The sequence below is a fragment of the Ascidia mentula genome, chromosome 4 (genome assembly GCF_947561715.1).
Source record: "Ascidia mentula chromosome 4, kaAscMent1.1, whole genome shotgun sequence".
In the NCBI taxonomy this organism is placed as follows: domain Eukaryota; kingdom Metazoa; phylum Chordata; class Ascidiacea; order Phlebobranchia; family Ascidiidae; genus Ascidia; species Ascidia mentula.
Genome location: NC_138569.1, coordinates 9,493,012 through 9,516,862, shown reverse-complemented (window position 1 = coordinate 9,516,862; position 23,851 = coordinate 9,493,012). Strand labels below are relative to the sequence as shown.

The window sequence follows — 23,851 nt, the reverse complement described above, 5'->3', positions numbered from 1 at the left end:
ATAACTAGCAAATTTCAAAATAATTTACAAAAAACAACAATATGAGCAAAGATTAAAAGACTTTACGGGAATGGAAATTCCTATAATTTTGAACTGGGCTTGCCTAGATCATGATGGTCATCGTGATATAAGTTAAAATACCAATCGGTTCTACAATTTCATGCGAAATGGCTTTGTCCGCAGGTCATTGAGTGTGACGGCATAGAGCCTGTTTGTGAGCACAATGGCGGCGGAGACCTTGTTGCGGCCTATTATGCCAAATATGAGTCTCGAATCGGATCTTAACAATATTATTTATGATCGATGGGAATCCTATTTGATTAGCGCATTTGACATTAGATCGCACGTGAGTTCTAATTGTTGTGTTTTCCTAACCTGACTTAATTAACTCTCGATGCAAACACTACACCAATATTTATTTACCATGAACAATTTTGGATATGAGATTAACACACGCAATTATACCAACGCCAAACTGAGTGAATTTACGCCCAAACTGAGTTGAACAAAACCGAATCACAAAATAATAACTACTAACTAACACTGCAAGCCACGCACACCCATTAAATGAAGCGAAAATACAAAAACCAACGGTCGGCGGACAGTTTAACAAAGACAGGTCGTTTGAAAGACGATACAGGACGTCTCTCAGCTACCAAACCAAACACTTTCAACTAGCCAATGAAATCACTTGACAACGCAACAGTTGCTTGGAAACTACACATGTCTTAACATTAATATGACACCAAAACAGTTGAAAAACAATGGGAAAGGACACATAGGACACAAATCACGTGAATACACAACCGTTGCTATCGCTACACTTTGAAATGAACACGCCCGGCAAGACGACCTACTTATGACTTTACCCAAACCAAATGATGAGAAATTCCGAACAATGACATACTGACCATGCAACCTACGTCCATAAATGCAACGTTATGTAACGTAAAATTACGTTACAGACCTCATTGACATAAAAGCGAAAATTAAAAAACCTTTTGGGGATATTCGCAAAAATTGCATCGCAAAAATTATAGGTGTAACGACGAAGTCTTCGTTTACACAACATTCAAACTACACTGCAGAGTGTTTTCCTTATCATCGCTTGCACTAAGTTATTACACAATCATTCTTACGTCACAGCTAAATTGTGGTACGATTGTCACTAGCAGGAATGATTGGCCGTTTAATCACGTATACTCTTTATTTGGGTCGCGAGACATAACGTATATTTTTTGTGGGTGGCACTAAAATCCATGTCACCGGCGGTGACGGCATGTAGCCCTTTACCCGTGTACATTTCGAATGGGTGCTGAGGTCGGTTGATGTAAAGCAATATTTCATACCTCAACGGTCCGTAATTTCCAAAAAAAACTACACAGGGCATGCAGTTAAACAAGACAATAAGTTAAAATGCCAACTGTTTTCAGATTTCCCGGCGAAATATACTTAACCGCAGACCACCGGGTGCCATTGTAGCAACACGCATGTTTCCCTACTTAATTCTTTACACATTTGGAACACATACGGACCGAAGGCTGCAGACGGTGTTAAGCTTTCCTGCAGGAGCTCCCACAAGCTTTCTGGCATCCTGCTGGACAACACATTTTTTCTGACACTTCGTTATAAAACGCCCATTTCGTAATCCTTCAACAACCTAGTCTTGTCCAGTCTACTCTCTGAGTCGCTCGTACTCTCTCGGCATTGTTGTTATTCTCGCCATCGCGCTGTGATGTTCGCACGTTCTTTTGTTACTTAATTCGCTGCAGTTCAGTCACATGTTAAACTCTTGTTAAACGCGCTTGAAACAAATTAAACTTAAGCCACCTGGTATTGCAATCGTGTCTTTCAATTAATAAACAAGTCTGCCACGGAGTCGAACTTAGTAACCTATACAGCAAGAACACGCAAGCAGACTTAGCTTTAGCACAGCAGCAAGCCGAAGGAATCAAAAATCAAACAGATATCCGATCGGAATTACTTTCCTTGGTCACCGATGCTGCGTTACTTCCTAGCAGTACATGACCACAAAAAGGTTGGGAAACATTCAGGGTATAAAGTTAATAAAATTCCTCACCGGAACGATCGACTAAAGGACGCATATTGATATCTCAAAATAAAAAATAAAAAAGGTTTCGGTAGCGGGAAATACTTCTGTCTCAATGGAAAGAGTACGTCACAGCAAACCAGTGATGTATAGAGGTCAATTTTTCGATTGAATGAGCGCACATGCGTGTGCTGTTGCTAGGGCGAATTTGAGCCAGTTTCAGGCAGTTTTATTGGGATTTTGGGCAATTTGTTTCAGGTAGCTACTTGATGCTGGGTCCTGTAGAAAATTGAAATAAAAAAAACTGCTAAATCTTCAGGCTATATTCACAGAAAAATGAATCGATTAAAGGCCTGTTCATTTGTGGGTTCGCAAAAGATCCGTCCCTCAGCTACACATTCTAATCAAAATTGGTTGCCGGACTGGTGCATTTTGGGGTGAAAGTGCAACAAAATTGCAATTTGATTTTGACAAAAAATTAATCATTTAATTATAAGTTCTTTTGTGGTTTTATGCAGGGCCTATCTCTTCTCTTCACAATAGCATCAAAATTAGTTGCTGGAAAGTTGCCTAAGCAACCCCCTGGAGCTATTTATATCCCCATATACCCCCTGTATATCACAATATCTTTTGGGAGGCTCAACAAGTCCTTGCTGTGTACTGTCTCATCCAGGAGCAATATTTTATTTTGATCTGAAGAATATTAGGTCCCTATATAAGTCACAGGACCCAGCAACGGTTATTGGGAAAAAAGCGGAACAGTTGCCAGGTGCATTATTGCAGAGGGCTTTGAAAACAGGATTTCTCTTGTTTAATTTCCATTAGTGCAAAAGGTCCTTAATTCAAGTTTGGTACAACTTCATAGATGCCACTTTATCCCAAACTTACGTTTTTAGAGGTCATGTATTTCACTTCAGGTAATAAAACACAGCTTCTTGATCCGACCGTTCAAGTTTATTTTTGTTGATAAGAATGTAAGCAGCTTTCTTTTGCATAAGCAAACACAACAAGCAGTTAACAGCCAAAAGTGCCCCAGTTAACGCGAAGAGAAAAGTTAACTTACCAACTCACACTTTATACATAACATTAAATTTATTGATCAACTGCGAAACGAGACCGCCAAGCCAATTGGCAAAAAGATTAAATGATTTTCAGACATTGTTACTTGTTATATTTTGGCGCAGCCTGATGTTGATCAGGCAGTTTAAACAAAGTGCTTACGGCAGTGGATGCACTTGATCACAAGTTGGGGCATCCTAGAAGTTGGTGATGAGCACAAAAGTTGATCAATATAAGGTGAGTCAATGCATATTAGCGGGTGGCATAATAACGCGTCAACAAAGGGCGGGTTGATTGATGGCGATGAAAAAACGCACGCGAAATATTGACCTCCGAGCGCAAGCAACATTCAGGCAATTAAAAACATAAAAGCGTTTATCCAAGAACTACACAAAGAGAAAAGAGACTTCATCATTTGTACCATAGCACCACGCACGTCACAGTGACGAAGGGTTGGACTTGACCACTGTAGCAACCGTTTTGCAAATGAACTGTCGCGCCTCAAGCTAAAGCGGCGTATGAATCACAGCCGGCCAGGTCTACCCTCACTCGTAAAGGTCGAGCTCGCCGAAGATGTTGCGACAGCTCATCACGTGTTCGCTGGGAGGGCGGTCACATCTTTTAGCCAGGCTTCGTTCTAAGGGTGTGAGGGCTTCGTACGCGCGGATGTATTCCCGGTCGAAGGCGGCTGGCGGGTAAAAAATAATGAAGTTAAAGTGAATACAACAGCGTCCATTAGTTACATTCCTACCTACTCGCGTTAACACCCACCACAAAATATTTTCGCGATGAAACTTTATCAGTACATTGCGATAATTTTTTGTTTAGTATAGATACAGGTTAATTGGAAAAAAGTGAACAGGTCAAAGGCGTATATATAAATCAGTGTTGTTTACGCCCTGTTTGTCTGTACCCAATAACAAGAGTTTTAAACACGTACCAACGTCGATGGATTCCTTTCCAAGCGCAATAATCACCATGTACAGTATCTCGCGGTAAGCGCTTCTCCTGATTCCACTCTGTGCGTTAAGCTCGTTAAGAACGGCCACAAGAGGGCCGCGCACATCATCCTGCATAATACTGTCTCGGATGCTTGACAGGAAGGAGGCGGAGTAGGGTTGGTAATTCTCGTTCGGTCCTTGGGTGAGAACTGTCGAAATAAGATACAATTTACAACATGATTATCACGGACCGACATTGAAATTTACCAAATTGGTCTTTTGTTTACTATGCCAGTTGGTTGAACAAATATAAATATAACGCAACGATGGCAGACAATTAACCGACGCCAGCAGAAATTTGCACGAAATACTACTGTGGTGCAGGACAGTGCATCCGCAAAAAAAAACAACAAGAGATCAGAGGTGGCCGCAATATTCACTTTATCACAAGATGTGCATTAGAAGCTATATTAGCAAGAGCTTGATAAGCCCTATCACAGAATTTGTTCACTAAATGTAAGCCAGTGAGTGTATTTTAATTAGAGGCAGCTTATTTAGCTGCACCGGCGGATACATTTCAGGCCAGATTTTTGCCGAGAAAGGTTACAAAATAAAACGATGTTCGAAAACTTACGCTGATGCCAGACACAGTAGAGAGGTGGTTTCTCGGCGTCTCCGTGCAACTTCACGTTATCCCACATCAGGTGAAAGGTGACGACACCCTTAGTCTTGTTCGTCACCCTTGAATGCACACGTAGGAGTTGTGATTCGAGGAGAAGGTTGTACAGGTTTGTGTGCAAGTTGAGACGCCTGAAGTACCACACCTTGCAACGAGAAAAATGTTTAAGCAATGCTACAGTTTAATAGGCGTAACAAAGACTTGGGATTGAGAATTAGCCGCTGTGCAATTGTTTTATATGTAACTCGAAGGAATGCCAAGTTCTGCCCGGTAAACAAATTTGAAATAAAAACTCGTACAATAAAAAAGATCCCCCTGGTGGGTTCCTCCTGGTGCTACAAAATCAAAGACTAAATTTTGAATCCGTACACGTTGGGATTGTCAGGTCATAATACTGACTTACCAAGTTCCAGTATATGATGGGATGGTGGTCGACGAATGCGGAATCAATAAGAACTCGCGACCCTTCGTTTTCTAAAAGACTTTCCAGCTCTTTGCGAAGGACGAGGGAGCTTAGATAAGGAACCGTCACCGGGTCGAGTATTACTGGAGCCAACATGGCGGTTGGCGCAGAATGAATGGACGAAGGTGGATTCTCACTTAGACTGGATGCCGAACGTTGGAGATCCTGAAGCAAGAATATGTGTTAAAACACGACAACGATTAACTCCGAAACAAGCAAGTTGTGTTGTATTTGAAGACCTACCTCCGCGGCGAGTGGATGGGATATTTCGGATGCTTCAGTTTCTGTTGCTTCTCTGTGGAACGGATATCGTTTTTTTCAGAAACAAACGAAATAATATAAAATAACATAAATTAATGAAAAGGTAAACTAAATACTTTTTAACCAAAAGCATTCGAATGAAGAAAGATGCTAAATTTATTTAAAACACGTAAACGAATCAAGGTTATTGTTCAGTCAAACTAATACAAAACACTAAATTTACTCTGTATTTTGTGTTGTAGATTCAGTCGCATCTCCGGTCCCCGTAAATTGTGCTCCCGGGCTGTGAGGGGGTGTTAGGGGTTCGGGTGGGGGCTGCACCTCATCGGATTTTCCCCTTTCACTCCCATCGACACCGCTACGTTCGTTTTCTGACTGAGTTTGATCGGGTGTCATAGGTAACACGAAATCACCAGCAAACTGTTCTGTCACTGGCTTGAGTTTTTCTAATTGAGGGGGGTCCCCATGTTCCTGGGTGACGTCACGGTTTGATCGTTCTGAGACGGTCGACGTGGGGGACATGGGTCGGTGCGATGACGTCTTCGGTTCAGTTCCGCGATAATCCTAAATAAACAAGCGTGTAAAATAAGTGGTGGCTACCGGAAAACACTTGGACATGTTTATCGAGTAATGCTTTTTGAAACAAATTGTTAGAGTGCTGGGGTTGCAAAATTAACAACTGTGGATTTGAGTTGACGATTCTTGTTGTATTTCAATATGCAATTGCACTTTGCATGCACAAACAACGTGACAGAAATATGTTTTTTTCGTTAATAGATAGATCCAACATTTGAATAAAATGTAAAATAATTTTATTGAAGTTTGTTGATGTTTGTTTACCTTTATTTCTATGTTGAGGAACGGAACAAACAGAGAGTTGCAAAACGGACAACTGAAAAAAAGAAAGTGAATATTAGTTGAGCGGAAAATTTACCTCGATACATCATAAACAGCATATAGTTAGAATTTATGATTTAAGACTAACTGTGTGTTGAGATTAGATTCATCTGCCATCCACCCTGCCATGATCTCTTCATCATAGATGAGACTTCCACATCTGTGACACTTGGAACAACTACTGATGATCACCTCAACATCGCAATTTCCCTGAACGCAAATCACACGAACTTCAATTAAACGAAATTGACCTTTTTAAACAATTTGATTTCAACATTTCACCACGCTTTACCAAGCTAAAGGGCTCTTCAAGTTAAAAATACCGTTTCGCTTGTCAGACGGCCCCCTTACACGAGAAATTATCTTTTGAAATAGTATGTAACGTTGCTTTTAAACATTACAAGCAACGAGCTACCGACAAATCACCAACAGAATACAAACTCCGAACAATTAACCTGCGCAAATTTATCCTAAAAAGGTTAAAACAGGCACCTTAGTGTTGAGGGAGAGCATGGAAGCCGTGATGTTCGGATCTGGTGACGTAGTGCTGCTTTCTCCGGGAACGGAGAGATACGAACTTGCGAGTGGAGCACGAGCTGCGTAACCACCAATATCTAAACACAAGTGTGTTTCAACGATCTCTATACAGATTTCATTTACCAGGTTGTTGTTTGGCAGGTTTTAAACTGTATTCCAGTATTACATAAAATTTTAAACTGGCATCTATCTCTCTAATTCGACTTAAAACAGATTTTGAATTTGCAAGTGACAAAATAACGAGGACGGAAGCTGTCGAAATATTACATTTTTTCTTGGATATTTGTGACTTACCAACATGTGGCATGCTGAGCGGTCTCTCCAACTTCTTGTGATTTTTCTTTCCTCCTTTCCGCCTCTGCACTTTGTCGCTTCCTGGAAAATAATGGAAACCTTTTTTCAAAACAAATCCCAAACAGATTGAAAATATCGGGGTAGCAAATATTGTGTATTGATCGCAAGGAACACTAACTAAGAATATCGTATAAAGTTTAAATCGTTAATTCAATAAACAGTTAATGGCCTATTTTTTGGCTTCAGATTTGAAGATAACCTGTGTGAAATAGTGTTAATACAGCACCTGATTTTCCGTCCAGGGCGCTATGGATACTTTCGCTACTCCGCAAGCTCGTCTGGCTGCTGTAATAATCTGCATCTTTCACTCCAAGCAACTGTTTTCTTGCGGCTGTTGTTTCGAGACCTGCCTTCAACATATCTTCCTGCGAACTTCGGAAACTTAAATCCGAGAGGGAATCTTTCAACTGTTCAAAAAAATAATAAGAATAGTTGATCGTTTGCAGTAAGAAAACTATGGGTTAAAATAAGAACAACTAGGAATGTTCCAACGACATACACTTTAGACAACACAATAATACACAATTCTTAGTACAACCTAACCAAGCAGTTTAACAAGAACAGCTTATCAACAACAAAGGTAAGCAATAAAAACATTTATAGAATGCGAGTTTCCGTTGAAAACGAAACAAATATTTTATGTTAGGGTTTTCGGTCACCTTCTCCGGGGTGTAGTAAGCGATGCTTGCTTGCATCGTTTCGTTCAGATCCTTCGCGAGAGTGCTGGCAACTTTTTTCGCCTTCGTTGCCATGCCAACCGTAGTTGCCTTGAGCAAGCTGTTGAACTTTGATCCCGAGCTGAACCACGATGACGTGTTGTCAAGAGTGGAAGAACTGTAACAGTTTGAAATTGAGGAATTAAGTTTTCCATGATTTTTTGTTGATGACCACGTTGCAATTACTCAATAAAAGCTTCCAATACGCATATTTGATCAAACCACTACAAAAACTAAAGAGCCATAATATTCATTGAGGCCTGCAGACAGTTGTGCACACTTGGTTTAGATCTACAATCTGTTGCGCTAAACTAGCTGGTTAGCAAACTTTACAGGTCAAAACAGTATGTCCACAACTGTCTGCAGCTCAATAAATATTAACACATTTGCTGAGAAACTGAAAAGATTAAGAAAAGGTTAAAGGTCAGAATGATTTATTACCGCGTGAGAGGAACTGGAGATTTCTTCCGGGGCATTGTTGGACTGTTCGAGGGTAGACTCGTCTTACGATGCAAAGATCTATCGCTTCCAGAAAGACTCTGCGTGAAACAAGTATTAATGTGACGTATTTGCAATGTTACCAAATTTTGACGAATGGTTTATTTCTATGAGAGAAATCTAAATTCACAATAATTAAGGTTTATTTCCCTAAGATCAACCCTATTTTATTCCAACTCCACTTGTTGTGCGTGACGAAGGCGAAAAGTTCAAACTGTATTCAAATAAACTTTTAATCTCAACTCACGTCGCAGTGTAGTTAACGAACTTCATTATTTACCTCGTTACTGCGATTTGCAATCCTCTCCTGTTGTTGTTTGAGGTTGGTGGCATCGGACGAGCTCCTTATAAGGGCATCACGCTGCAAGTGATCTACAATTTCATCCACCAGGTGGCGGCTCTGGTTATTTCCTTGTAAATCTGTAAAGAAATATCAAAAGTTTGCTTAAATCCAATGGATTAAGACAGTGGTTCTCAAACGTTTTGTCGTGCGAGGCACTTTGAAAAAATTAACGAATCTTGAAAAAAAATTCACGGGACTCACCAGCTATAAATCTATTACTAAAAATTGTTACAATGTTTAAATCTTGCAGCCGCAGAAGGCTGACTTAACTCGTTATTTGAATTCTTTTTTATTAAAAAAAACTCAAAATTTCTTTGTTTAAGTTGTAACGCGACACCCTTGGAAACATAAAACGACCTTGCGACCACAGTTTGAGAACCTTGGGGTTAAGATATAGTTTCATGAAACTGCTTCGTACTCGTGTGTTAAGTATAACGAGAAAAGAAACCATGTATAATATACGCCCTTGTACCTTTCAAGGAAGTCGTATCAGCTTCAATAGCGACCTCAAGTGGATTCGTTTCTTTGTATGATGGTGAAAGTGGGTCTTCGTCTAGATGACTGATGTCTTTGCGTTCAACGTTCTGTTTAGCGACAGGTTTCGGAATATCCACATTCTTTGACACTGAAAGACTCGAGTCAGTTTCTGAAAATACCAAATGAGACACAAATTTCATTATGAGTTTACTCTTTTTATGAAATACCTAAAAAAAAATACCAACAACTTATAAAAGCAAACTAGAATCACCAAACCTTGTTGATCTTGCTCAAGTAGTGGGTGATGAAATTGATTTTCCGCGGCTACCGGTCTCATCGGTGTGCTGGTTAACATGACAACGCCGTCAACCAACACAAGGGAATTTGAACCTGAAAAGAAGGAATAAACTTAAAAACTCGACAGCAGCATGGTGACCAACTTGTCAGGGAATGGGAAGAAAACTATAGCCCAAATAAAGGGAGTGTTTAGGTAATTCCCCTTACACAGTTAATAACACTATACACATATCTGGTGTTTATTTTTGGTTACCGGCGATTTTGTTTTGCTGGTTGTTCCGTTTTCTGTATTTTGGAGAGTTTGGGGAGGCGATGTGACGAGCCGGCGACTGGAGACTTTTTAAAATACTTCCACTCGGAGATCTGAGAATAACATAGTTCGTAATAAAGCGATCACACCCGTATAGTCAACATAATCTCATTGAACATATTACTCGACTCTAAACACAAGACACCGCGACACCAACAACAGGCAAAAAAAGTTTTTATTTGTTTTTATATTCCCAAATACAAACTTGACATTTAACAGGATATTAAAAATATTTATTCATCTCACTCTTACCTTGGTCCAATGGCATGTCTTGGCGAACCAGAAGGGGAAACAATGTCGTCAGCAGTGAGATTATCGAAGTTATTGCGGGTTGTTGGAGAGACGAGTGGACTGTTACCTCCATAAGAACTAAACTCGGAGAAGGATTTCTGTCCTACGAGGGGACTGATGCCACCACCTCCTAACACAATATCTGTCAGTTAAACTCGCAAATCCCGAACAATTTGTAGCAAGCAATGCGCATAAACCCTGTTGGAAGTTCATGGCAAACTTACCGCCGTATAAAGCAGAGCTGGAACGGCCTCTAGCAAGCTTTTGCTGGAACATCAGCGAACCGTGACGCGTGCGCTTGCAATCCTGATGGTCCGGATCTAGACTAGCCGCACGGTGACAGCAGAGCTCCTGATATCGCTTCTGGTCCGAGTCGCTGAGACTGGAGATAAATTTGGAGTCGCCGCCAAAGAGGTTGGCGATCTCTGGAGTGCTCGGGGAAGCACCGGGAAGTTCGGGAACGACGTCGAGCAAACTTTCCTGGTTGGGGGTTTTGTTCTCATCTTCGGTCGGTTTGCTACTTGTACCTTCAGTGGTTGCAGAGATTTCCTCGTTCTGCAAATTCAAATCAAATGATTGGTTGATTGATGAAAAATGGCTGACCTTCACAGGTTGTATAAACACTCTAAACACTATTTCATAAGACCTATCAACTTACGTAGTGCACGATATATGTAATTTTTTTGCCATACATACGGATTTAACACAAAATATGCTGATATAGCCTACTGTTATTTCAAACCACCCAAAACGGACATTGGTTATTTTGTAGCAAACAGAACACGCATCAAACTAACGTTTTTCAGCAACACAACACAAGGTAACAACATTTTTACCTCGACATCGGGTTTTTCGTTGAAAACGTTGTCAATTGGCAATGAAGGCGACATAAGAGGACCAGGAGATATTCCTAAAAAAACATTTAAGAAAACTAATGTAACGTCAACACTACTATTGTAAGTCTATAAGTCCTCATGCAAAAACATTTTAAAAAAGAAAAGCACTGCAACTAAATGGTGTTAACGGCTAATATCGTATTTTGCATAGCCTAGTCATCGTTTGTAAGTAAATCCATCAACCCAATTCCCAAATAAGCACATGCGCTTGACTTTGAAAACCCTCGGGTTATTTTAGCGTCTCCCTGCCCATACATTCACAGCTTTGACTCCAGTATTTGCTCAAGTTTAATGTGTTTAAATTTGTGTTCGTGTGGCAAAATAAACGAATAAATGGACTTGGCTTTCTTAACACACAGGACTATTTAGATATAATCAAATAATACGATAATAACATTTTATACAGTCTACGCGAGTAAAGCACTTCAAACTTAGCGAGGATGGAATCATATGATAAAATGAAAATTCTAAAACACAAAACAGTGTACGAACGAATTGAGAGCGTCGATATAATTAAACCACAATTATGCATGCAAAATGAAGAATGGCAACGGCACATGCAAGCCGAATGCCAAAATCTTAAAGCCATGCGACTCTACCTTTAGCAGCAAGCAAATTTGCACCGGGGTTAGCGCAAACATCGGACGGTGCCTCATCGCAGGGAGTGATCTCAAGCAATGGAGGAGGTGCGTTAAAGCGATTAAACGGCTTTAGAGGCGAGACAAGCGTGCGTTTGTGAGGTGATGTTACAGCACCAGTGTTAGTGTTGAATGAAGGTACTAAAACCGAGCCGTTAGAAGCCGAAACGGACTCCACGAAGCCGTTAGGCGTGCGGACATCTACATCTACCACTGTCACAACATCACCAGAAGCGATGCAAGCATCTTCCGATAACCCACCACCACTGCTCGAAGACTTGACGATGGACCAAGAGCGGCCTGGCTTGCGATGTACGCCAGGTGATACTGGAGAGCTGCGAGGTCGGTGTGGAATACTTTCTGCACCGGCACAGGGTGAAGTTTTAGTGTTAGATGTTAATATGCAGGGGAGCGGTTATTGACGTGCGTATGGTTACCACCTTGTGGCCTTCTTGTGATTTGTGGTAAATGACTTATGCAATGCAAAGTGTGATACTGGCAATACAAAATCGGCGCAGCATACAAGTGATATCCACTGGCAATATGTATGTTTAAATATGAATAAGGTTATTGGTGAATGAAGTTACTTCCAAGCATACAGCTGGCGCGGATACGGAGTGATAGAGGCGAAGTCTTCTATATAGTATCATCATAAAGTTTAACGGAATAACGGAAGATATGTTGCCGCCCAATAACTGAGCACTGGTATGTTGCAATGCAGTTATCACCACATGGCAAACTTGTATTACAACCACCAATGTTTATCACCACAAGATATTACTGCCCTGAGCCCTTGAGTCAAAATTGAACACGCGGAAAAAATGCACCCGAAACTTAGCAAAGCATTGAAAACAGCATTTGCTTCGACTGCCATTGCATCAATCACGCTTATCACTATAATTAGCAGCAATTGATTTTTAAAAGCTTTAACATCAACCCAGTATCGCAGCCATAGCAATACAACAGCTCTAAAATGCGTAAACTATTCCCTACCTTTTTTGGCTTCCCCTTCATCGAGCACTGGAAAAAAAGCGTCTCCTGAATCCCCGTTTACCAACGTCTCATCACTCCTCAAACCGGGATCAGACGCTTGTTGTACTGTAAGGGTGTCACTATTCATCACTGGTATGTCCAGGGTGGTTGGAGGCTCGGCGAGTCGACCCGACAACGTCCTCTCTAGCGTCACCGCCTGGCGGACTTTCACTTGTTCGTGTGGAATTTTGGGATCAGGAGATTCGGGAAAACTCATCAGGTTTTCTGTCGCTCCGTTCACGTTGTTTTCCGAACCTTAAAGTGGATTGTTTATGATGTACTGGATTGCGTTTTGTATCAAATTGACTTATATAATAATTTTCAGCGTTAGTTAGGCATTATCAGTTCTCTGCTACGAATATTTGTGAAGTTGAAAAAGAGATATTTTAGTGCGTCTAACACAACAGCCAAAAGGTAAGAACAAGTATTGAACGACACTCAGTGTACCTGTGGCTTTACGACCGTTACATAATTTACAAATACTCAATTACAAAATTTACAGCTTTATTGAAACGGCTGGTCTGAAAAACACCCCAAGGGTAAACTGTAAAGTTTGTTATCAGCGACATCTGAAATATGGGAACAGTCTGCATCGATAAAAATGTTGTTACCCTGACCAGTTTTGTTTCGAGACTCTTCGCCTGCAGGATGTTCAGGCATTGTTGAAGTGCTCTTGTATTTATGCGGTGATCCACGTCTTATTAAATCTTTAGGCATTGAATTGTAACCGTGATCGCTCTGACCACCTGATGTAAAAAAAAGTTAAAAGAAATAGTATTTTTTGTGGAAAATGGCACAGTATTTTTTGACATGCGTAATAAGACATGCAGTTAGGCACACATGCAAACTAAAGGGCTAGTGTGGAAAAAACTACGCGACCTTCCCTGACTGACGTTATCTACCTGTACTTTTGCATTCTTCCTCATGCAGATCACCGAGCGTCAGTCTCGACTTGCCTTCAACGCTTCCGAAACCGCCGTCGACCACTTCAACATTCTCCACCTGTGCCACCTGCTTCTCCGGGGACGACTTTCCGTTGGACGAGGTCTGCGGGCTGCTTTCCATACTCGTGTGACTTGTGGTGTCGAAGTCGGAACTCACGTCAGAACTGACAACTGCGCTCAACCTCCGCAATCCATAGCGAAACTTCTGCGTTGCCAGGAACACGTTGCGAAGCTTCTGCCACAGCATATACCTGCAACATGACGCGGCGATTTGACAATGAACAATTCGAAAGTAAGGGTAATCACCTATTGGGTTATTACCTGAATACCTCAGTCTACAAATTACAGCAGTTTCCATTTGTATGAATTCACTTGTGTGAAAGTAATCAATTTTATTTTATTTATTTTTGCAAAAAAATATACCCGTCTCTGTTGGAAGTTGGCCATGTCCCTTCTAAAACAGCTTTGTTGTACAACCCGTAAGTGATGGCGCTCAGCTGTACACCTGTCTTCTTTACAAACTGGTAAACTCGCACCGCCAATGCCGGTTTGTTGTACAATGCACAAAGATGCAGCAGCACGCGGTAGAAAGTCTCGTCGGGCAACGGAAAACACTCCTTTTGCTTCAAGTCGAAGAGCGCGTCATGTGCGGTTCGCAGGGCAGCGGATTTATGTCTACATCCATGCACGAAAGCTGGAAGACAGGCGAACCAAGCTCCATACGTGTGACTGAGCAGGAGACGAGCCCACAACTGTGGGTCGCCATTGTGGAGTCGGGAGATCTGTAAGTTACATCGGGAAGTTAGGATACCGGCGATAGAAGAGTTGGATGGGAGACAATTGCCTTTCGAATAATGCGTAGTTTCCCCTGGGTTGGTAACTTTTTTATACATGGAAGTTAAGATATACATTCAAAACAAGTAATCGCATTTTGCAGGTTTAACGACATATGCATGTGAAAATGTTTGTTATTAACGGGTATTTGCCGATCAACGCAAAACATTTCACCAAAACGTAGAGGTCACAACATGATGCTAATAGTTGTCACATACTTCACAGTCACCGGCAACTTAAAAATGAGGTAGATATTATTAACCCTTGATCACGCAACATACGCCATCACATTTCGAATTACTCAGCACACGGTTTGGTTTTACCAACGTGACAAAAACGAATCAGGATAAAAATACCAACCTTATGCAAGGTCCTGACTTCCTGTTTGGTTCGACGACCGAACGTAAAGGTGTCGGATTTGCGTCGCGGTCGACTCATGCTCCCGTTGCGAGGATCACTGCTCTCTCCTTCGTCGTCTCCAAGAAAAAAGAGTTCATCCTGCAGTTCCGGAAATGTTGTGTACTGGTAACCAACTCCTTCCGGAAGGCCGTATTCGTCGGGTGGCATGATCATCACCGTATGTTCACTAAATACGAAGAAACACTGCTAAGTGGTTTTGAAACAATTTAGAACGACATGTCACTAAAGCAAACCCTTCACAAACCAGTGTTTTTCATGCTACGGTCAATTTCGTATTCTTTTGTATATATTCCTTTTTCATTTAAATGATTTTGTTCTTATGGTGCGAAGTGCATACCTTTGTCTCATTAAATTTTACTTTTCTATAACCACATTTTTCGGAGCGTAAGAGCTGGCCGAATTTTTAAATTTTACCGCTCCGCAAGTGCAAATGGGTGAGAACCACTTATCTAAACTACTTGGTACATTGTGCGTAAATATCCGACCGTAATACTTAAATTGATTTCGTTAAAAGGAAATCCATATTTAAAACAAAGGAGGTCTAAAATCAAAGCCCAATATCATTTATATCTATTAGTTCGAATGAGTGCTTATTGAGCTAAGGTCTGATACAGGTCTGTGAGGCATATGTTATCTGGCCACATAGAAACAATCCATTATGTAAATAGTTTCCGTTGTACTGAATAAAGTCTCATCGCATGACACACGAAACGTCGAATAAATACAGTACGTATATTTTATGCCAGAATAGCAGTACCTTTTTGAATTACAATATGCCTGGCAGCAACATGAATTTCATATTTCAGAATGAAGTTGCTGTTTAGAATAGATTAACTGATACTTCAGTGCGAGTCTAAACTAAGTAAAATCAGATTTCGATCTCCCGCTGGTTTAGGGTTGTATTTACCTTGTATTGCATTTACTTTTATTGAGAATTTTGTTGTGTTTATTTGTCACACTTTGAAATTCGCGTCGCAAAAATGAAGCCAACTCTTCCACAAATAACAAGAAAATCAAGGTAGATACTGAAGAACCGTCACCAGACTAGGTCGAGATATGCGATTCACATACAAGTCTATGTAACATAGAAATCTATGCGAATGTTAATGGTCAGGTGTGAACAAGGCAACTAACTGTTATTTGTGGAGATAAATTGAAATTAAAATACTACTCAGCAAGTCTTACAGTAGTAAGTTTTTATTTTTCTTGAGTACTAATAAAATTTCATCGAATGTATGAAGATTGTTACCATCTCAAACCCTTACATACCTCTTAAGGGAGTCGTCGGCCTCGATGAGTCGGTAGCTCTCAACTGCGTGTTCAGGCGTCAGGCGGTCGATGCATTCGTCGAAAAAGACGAGACTCGAAGATCGACCCGCCGCCAAATCCCCCTCACCTCCAGCGAATGACGTCAGAGATCTTTCCTCGATGAAAGATGAGAAGAGTTGAGTTCCACTCAGGGAGGAGAAAAAACGCTGACTCGCTCTCTCACGGCTCCGAATGAATTCTAAAAGTAAAGATTCCTTGCTGTGAATGCGGATTAAATCAACATCCCTTTTCACATCTCATTTTGGCTTTAAAGAGCGGTTGATGTCGGATGGTGAAATTTAAAACGTGTACGACTTTTAGGCAAATATATTTCTAATTAAAAATGATCAACATTGAATAAAATACGAAAGTTACAACAGTTTTACAAAACTTCGTCAAATATGTCTCATGTATCAACACTAAATAAACACTACAATAAACCTTGAATGCTAAAAAGTGAGCTTGGATCTGTTGTTCCGACGCTCGGTGCTTCGGTTATTGGGAGAAGAAATTGTCTATATCCCTTCATGAGCGAACACATCAACTTCAACACCGCTTCCTGTGAACAAATAAATCTTTCAGTAATTAAGTCATGTTATATGCGACAAGGTGGTGTTCCTGACAACACGCCAGGCTGTAATTGGGGAGATTTAAAAGGATTATGGATAGGTCCACGAAAGCGTTTTCTCGACGATTTCTCAATTCTACAGTGCAAAGCTGATTTGCGTTTACACCAACCTGTAATCTTCTCATTTACTTCTCACATACTCGGCCTTACTTACTTCAACGGAAAAAGGAAAGTGGTATCTAAAGGGGAATAATGAAAACTCCAGGGAGTCACGAAACATTGAATCAACACAAACGTTTCGCCAACAAAAGGAAGCCAGTGACATTTGGTGTAGACAATAACGAATTGTTTTTCGGCCAACAAATAACCTTAAACGTCAATTTCAGACACTAGTCCGTGCACAATTTCTTCAACAGGGACACATAATTTGTTTCCTCATAACAACAAACTTTTTCTCAAGAACAGGGGTTTCCAGTTTACCTGCACGGCTAAATCCAGCTGTCTGTGCCTTTCAGTTCTGGTCATGTCGGGATCAAGAATGGTTTCTTCCCGCGGGCATTCAGATACCTCCTTGAAGTATTTCTGCAACACTGAACGAAGATGTTTGGCCGGTTTCTTGGGAAGGACTTTCCAAGTTAATTTCTCCTCGATGCTAAAGAGTTGGAAAAAAGATTAGAAAAAATTAAATGCCGGGGCGCAACACACTGGTGCACATGAGTTCCAAAAAACTAGGATATTGTTGTGCTGTTGTTACTGCCAGGCATTGCAATTTCAGAAGAAAAAAAATCTGTAATTTCAGAAAAACTGTCCTTGACAAAGAACCCATAGATTGTATTGTATTTTGCCAACAAGTTATTTTTGCCCAAGAATGTCATTTTTTTCTGTAATAGAGATATTTAACTACTCCGATATTTTAGCATCGCTAGCCATGAAAGAGTTTGGCAAAATTTTTAAAATTAGCATTTATGCACCAGCCCATACTTCAGGTATAAGATTTTCAATTGCAATGTCATAAAATTTTTTACAAAAAAGACAGTTGAATTTTGTTACTTACACAGTGATGCTGTTGGTATCGAGGTTAACACAAACCACATCAGAAGGGGGTTCATAGAGATCAAAATAACGTGAATCAACACCAACAATAAAGGGGCATGGGGCCTCCAGCACATAAGCCATCTCTAGCGGGCATAGAGGGACATACGTACATTGCCATTTATATGGGAAAAGCAACTGTTAAAGAAAGTTACAATTGCAAATTCAAAACAAACTTTGATAGGTTAGGTTTTTGCAAGTTTGTTGCTTTGAATATTTTACTAAAGTAATAACACATGTTGACATGAAAACCAAAATGCTATTACTAATTTAAATTTATTTGAATACTCTACTGTTTCAGAGTTAACTCTAAAAAGCAACTGCATAAAAATATGTGAACACTGTTTTGTGCCCCACAACATTATGTAATCATGAACTGAATTTAAGCAGCAATGCAGAAGCAAAATCTAACACCTACACCACATGCACACATCAGTGAACATTACTCAGATGCAATTTTTGAACAGGATGTGACAAACATACTTTATTGATATTCAAACAGGCAAAACCTTGTAAACAGATCAAATTGTTTGCATTAAATGATTCATCAAACAACTTAACATGTGGATCGGGGATATTGAGTCCAACTTACTGTTATTAGAGCTTCTGCCACACATGTGATTTCAGCTGGCCGGAGAGAATGAATGACAATTTTATGTTCGGTCAAGGCCAGCACAAGGAGTGTCATCATATTTTCAGGACCCAAGTCATCCAAGAGGGCAAGAAAAGATCCACCACTGCATTGTCACAACAACAAAACATTAGTAATAGTTGGTTAACAGGTCTACTTGTAAATAAATATAAATGTTGTGTGTGTTTTTCCATAATGAAACAAGTGCAAAAAGTCAAATGGATAATAACATTTAATTTAGTATTTTCACCTGTCATATGCCTTTGTAACAATAAACGGATGAAAAAAAAAAAAACTGATTTCGCACATTGTGGCAGATGGGCACTGACATTACAAGTGACAATAACATCTTCTGCATGGGATTGTTAATAACCATTCAAGGAATTACAAATTCTTAATCAGATCAATGGCTTACAGGAATTTGGATTAACAGGCAATAGATTATTTATTTTACCTCAAAGGAATTGGCGTGATCTGTGGTCTGGTTAAGATTGTGGTATGCATTGGTGACATCTGAAACACTCAAATTTGTTAATCTAAAGAACTTTAATAATGTATTAAAATCCAAACACAGCGATCTTCAGACAGCTCAGATCGATTTATTTAGAGAAAAATATATTTCGCCTAAAACGGCATCATCAGTTTCTCCAAGAAACTGAGAAACTGATGATGCCGTTTTAGGCGAAATATATTTTTCTCTAAATAAATCGATCTGAGCTGTCTGAAGATCGCTGTGTTTGGATTTTAATACATTATTATTGATACGGTGTGCGATCGACAGCCTGCCAGGGGCCTTTGGTTTTTTTGATCCAGATTTGATTTACTAATCACATTCTAAAGAACTTTTAGTTTATATTTCTTTGTATGATCAATGTACAAAAAAATTACTAAAATCCTAATCCAATTAGTAAGTTACTCTTATTTTTTAACAATCAAAACTTGGCAATTATTGGACCACACCAGAACATTCTGCGAAAAACAGACCGTCAGCAGTTTATTGTCTTCTGAGAATAGTCTTTTATGGCCTATGCATCATAATATGGAGTGACATGTGGTTTGTGCAACAGACCCAAGCCAATTACACACAATACATAATGCCTACAACCCTTAGCAGTTTTACGATATTGCTGACTTGAAAAATCTGTTTGATTTTGTGCAAAGGGTGAGATATGCAAAGAACTGGCTACTGAAATGATGATTTGAAAAGTCGGGGTAGTTAGTGAAGGATGGACTATTTGTGTTTTCTGTCATAGTCTCTTTCATCATTCACACCAGTTAAAGAAAATCAACTCCAAGAAACATACGAAACAAAAAGCTGTTTCTTTACACAAAAAAAAACGAATTTAATGAAGTTTATTCTCTACAACCTTTGATAAAGAGTGTAAACAACAACAAATGAACAAGAATACTATTCATAGTAAAACAAATATGAAAAGGTCACCTGATATTGGACAAGAGGTCTTTGCGAGGTTGGAAAGGGAACATTATGCATGAAGTGAGCAATATGTCTGTACAGGAAGTAAATATTCACTCAATCAAGTGGCAGACGTTACACATGGTGTGTTTAGTATTTTAACATCTTGCCTAAACTTCCATAAGTGTTTGTAATCCAAACTTAACAAAAATAGAAAATTCCTGCCACAATCTGCTGTACCTGATTCATTATCCAGGAATATTTACACAGAAATTTTTTTTGATTGGTCATTTTCAGTACTTACCGTTCCACGGGGATTGGGTGTGCAATAGGAGAAACAGTCAAGCGATATAAATACATCAGAAAGTCCCGGAAGTTGTTGAACATGGGCCATCGAGATAACAGGCATATGGCTTTGTTTGTGTGCACAGTTTTAACTGTTCGTGACCTCTGGCCATCGCCGCGCAATAGGCCAAGCTTGTAACGTTGTTCGTCTGTAAGTTTTTCTTCCGGATAGCTTTCATAGAAGGAAACAACAGCACCAAAGACCTGAGTCATATATAAGTTTAAGTGGTCTATTTTATTCATTAATCTGAAAGCAACTATTGACATTTATGCAAATACTTGATTCTCTATGAGATAATCACAAGTAAATATATACAACCACTTTATCATAGCTGTAAGGATACATGAGAGATCAACCATACTTTTTCTGATGTTTCTGTAGTCAAAACAAATGAAGAAAATGTTGGCAGGGGATGTCTTGTTTTGCTTGACCAGCACTCGATGGTTGCACCCATAGGAAGACAGAAGAGTGGGACAGTGGAAGGCAGAGGAAAAGATCCAACATCTTCAGCTGGATATCTTCCCATTAAACCTGGCCAAAACATAAACTAATCCACTGGGACACAAATGATGTAGCAAAAAGCTACTTGCAAGCCAATGACTTTGGAGAAAATGACAAGGGATGTGGCATAAAACCAAATGCACTGCTTGAGATATTATTTCTTTACAGCTGTAGTTTATCAGCAGACTTTCATTTATCTTCATGCATAATTGATAGGAGGCAACAGACTGGGCACAACATTAACAAGTGCAAAAGTCTGGTGTCTTAAAAGCCAGCCAGCTGCACTTTGCATGCAAACATTCCATTCAATTGTGCATGAATTATAAATGCAATTTTAAAAAAACAGTCTTACGTAATTTTACCCTAGAAGGTGTCCAAAAACTTACCAGCTTTAAAAGGAATGGAGTCCACTTGTCTCATGGATTTCTTGTAACAGAGGTGAACACTTGACCCAATCTGAATGTTGGAAATATTTTCAAAAAATACTTTGTTGCATGCAATACCATCTCACTACGTTCCAGGTCAATATGTTAGTTCTCATACAGAACTTAGAGATTAACATGAATGTTTAGTGAAAACATATCAATCAAATCAAACATGCACATAAATGTGCAAAACTGTTGGCATCCACCATACTATACATGTTAATAAACTATTGCTTCCACAAAAAGACAAAGTTCACTGTCTTACCAGGCCTTTGTTAAGGTTTTTGGGAATTTGACAAAATGCATATGGGGCCTTTTCACCCTTGTTGGTGATAATAATACAAATGTCAGTAACAACTAATGAGTTTTGTGGAGCAGACTCCTTTGCTCGTCTGTAGGTCAAGTAAATTGGAAAGCTTCCCATTCCTGTGGAAATAAAAGCAACATAAAGTCTGGTATTATTACAGAAGATGAACTTTCAGAAATGGTCCATATTGACAAACTAGTTATTGGATAGTTGTTACTGCAAAATGATATATAGGTCAATGCAGGTATGTTTGGATACAGTAGCATTTGTTTTTTTAGTCATGTGTATTCTCAATGTATTAAGTACAGATCAATTGGAGTTAGCCAATGCAGTAGATCAAATTAAATTACAGCAGTGAGGTATAGTTCAACAAGAATCAAACACTACAGAATGTATTAAATGTAGTTTATACAGGATCTAATGTAGAACAACGAGTAAATTGTTTAATGGAAGGCATAAACATAGTCCCACATTAAACAACACCACACCACCCACACAGAATGAATTGCCACATTTTTGTGTCAAGTATTCGCAGCTTAATGTGGCAGACAGAGCACTCATGCCTGACGGCCCCAGGGCGAACAGGAACTATGCCAAGATAACAGGCCATAAAGACTACATCATTACCTGCCTTAAATAGTAAAAAATACCACAAATGTCATGCAACAGTGTACAGAACTTGGTGGGGGTTTGGGCTTATGGTTAAGCATTGTTGTCATTATATTGCCAGACAGGAAGTAAACAAATTATTGTTGCCATATTTTCTGATTTGTTTGTTTCCAATTTTATTTGTATGCCTTTAAGTGTATGCCTATTCCTATGAATAACAACGATACATCATGTCATGTTCAGTTATATTGACTGTTTTTTATCCTTCAGATATAAAGTGGTCATGCAAACCTACCACTCTTATTGTTGACATTTGCAGATTTTCCAGCTGGAGTGGTTTCCAATATTTCGATTCCTGGACGCACAGTCTCCAAGCCCTCATAGTAAACACTGCAAAAATATGTAACATCACCATGCATAATTTGAAATATTTAAGATAGGAACCATTGCTACATAGCAATATGTTAATGGTAAACTCATCTTCGTTGTCATAATTACTGGATATTTATAGGTAGTAAGAAAGCCATTTTTATTCTGTTGTATATATATTGAAACATGCTACGTTGAAGACATGTATATATATAATAATATTTGCCAGGCAATAGAGCCTAGCTGGATCAGCCACTTTTTCCTGACAAGTCGGAGCGAGATTTGAAAAATCAAGCTCCCGGTGAGGTTTGAACTCATGAACCTGGGCTAACCAGGCCCAATGCTCTACTAACTGAGCTACAGGAGCTCAGTGGTTTCACGGGATATACTGTGGCCAAGGTACACTGGTGCGCAAGATCGCGATACGATAGCTGTGATCGCCAAGCAAGGACCTGCACAGTGGGGCGATCCTGCCTATCATGCCATTGCATGTAATATTACTGCGTTATGTGTACTGTTATATTGAAATTGAATGCAGAAAACATGTGTTACATCCATTACCCAAGATCTATAAGTGGAGGTTTGTCCTTTCCCCTTCTGTAGCAAAGAAGTAGATTGTGGGCACTCAGACTACCATGGTTCAAATCAGCAAAAAGGCCTGTTGGTGTTTGCTCAATGCAAGTAAAACCTTGTGGGCAAGTCTCCTCCAGTGTTCTGCACACAAAATACACATTTACAGAAAGGCGCATATACATTTAGGTTTGGAAATGTGTCCGAATGTGAAGCATACTTGTCAATAACAGAAATATCTGTGATAGGATCCTTTCTTTGATCACTAAGTTTGTGCTGGGCATTTGGAAAGGCCAAATCCTCTTCTAATGGTTTGGATGATTCAGTAAGACCAGCAACCACAAAGTAGTCGGCAACTTTGGGATATTCCTCAGATGACATGTTGCCAAATAAAATTCACATCCATTTACAAATCGATAAACAAACACACTACAGGTCTACTATTTTAGCTAGAAAATCCTCAACTACAAAAATATTAACAAGAAAGTAGGGTAATATTGACCGAACAATAATTTTCAGATTAATTTAAAACACAACTTATACCAAGCCTATAAGAGCTGTCTGAAAGATTGACTAAAAAGTTTTGTTCAGCAACTACAGACACAGTTTTTACCAAGCTTAAATATACAATAATTACAGTGACATTTTTTTCCAAAATCATATTAACATTACAAAGCAACAAATCCTGATTTTTTCCAGAATGGTGAGAGTATCGATAAATCCACAAAATGCAGGCTACTACTGCAAACATTTTAAAATTAAGTCATCACAATA

The 23,851-nt window shown here is 39.5% G+C and overlaps 1 protein-coding gene across 2 annotated transcripts; it reads right to left on the bottom strand.

Annotated features, from left to right (window-relative positions):
* Positions 1-2,996: 2,996 nt before the first annotated feature.
* On the bottom strand, positions 2,997-23,536 carry LOC145899608 (C-myc promoter-binding protein-like). Of its 2 annotated transcripts, XM_082988467.1 has the most exons (40): positions 23,298-23,536; positions 23,069-23,221; positions 22,434-22,528; positions 21,488-21,648; positions 21,184-21,253; positions 20,658-20,827; positions 20,255-20,499; positions 19,978-20,044; positions 18,991-19,049; positions 18,498-18,642; positions 17,868-18,043; positions 17,294-17,465; positions 16,687-16,804; positions 16,207-16,444; positions 14,878-15,103; positions 14,107-14,465; positions 13,642-13,934; positions 13,351-13,485; positions 12,701-12,994; positions 11,969-12,067; positions 11,010-11,083; positions 10,398-10,728; positions 10,135-10,303; positions 9,826-9,935; positions 9,552-9,665; positions 9,271-9,444; positions 8,736-8,875; positions 8,399-8,496; positions 7,901-8,075; positions 7,468-7,648; positions 7,182-7,262; positions 6,843-6,964; positions 6,439-6,560; positions 6,294-6,345; positions 5,677-6,017; positions 5,436-5,487; positions 5,133-5,357; positions 4,685-4,874; positions 4,050-4,259; positions 2,997-3,797 (listed from the first exon to the last, which is right to left on the bottom strand). In XM_082988467.1, exons 1-40 carry the CDS (start codon positions 23,456-23,458, stop codon positions 3,655-3,657), a joined length of 6,540 nt encoding a protein of 2,179 aa, XP_082844593.1. In that variant the 5' UTR covers positions 23,459-23,536; the 3' UTR covers positions 2,997-3,654. The 2 variants fall into 2 exon arrangements, with proteins under 2 accessions (XP_082844593.1, XP_082844594.1); XM_082988468.1 differs by lacking the exon at positions 11,969-12,067.
* Positions 23,537-23,851: the final 315 nt, after the last annotated feature.

What these genes read in the sequence shown, in the direction of transcription:
- LOC145899608 (XM_082988467.1), bottom strand. Translation starts at nt 23,458, where the DNA reads ATGTCATCTGAGGAATATCCCAAAGTTGCCGACTACTTTGTGGTTGCT. An exon ending in GACCTCTTGTCCAATATCAG is followed by an intron (nt 19,050 to 19,977) that starts GTGACCTTTTCA and finishes TGAGTGTTTCAG; the next exon opens with ATGTCACCAATGCATACCAC. An exon ending in ATCACGCCAATTCCTTTGAG is followed by an intron (nt 18,643 to 18,990) that starts GTAAAATAAATA and finishes GTGACAATGCAG; the next exon opens with TGGTGGATCTTTTCTTGCCC.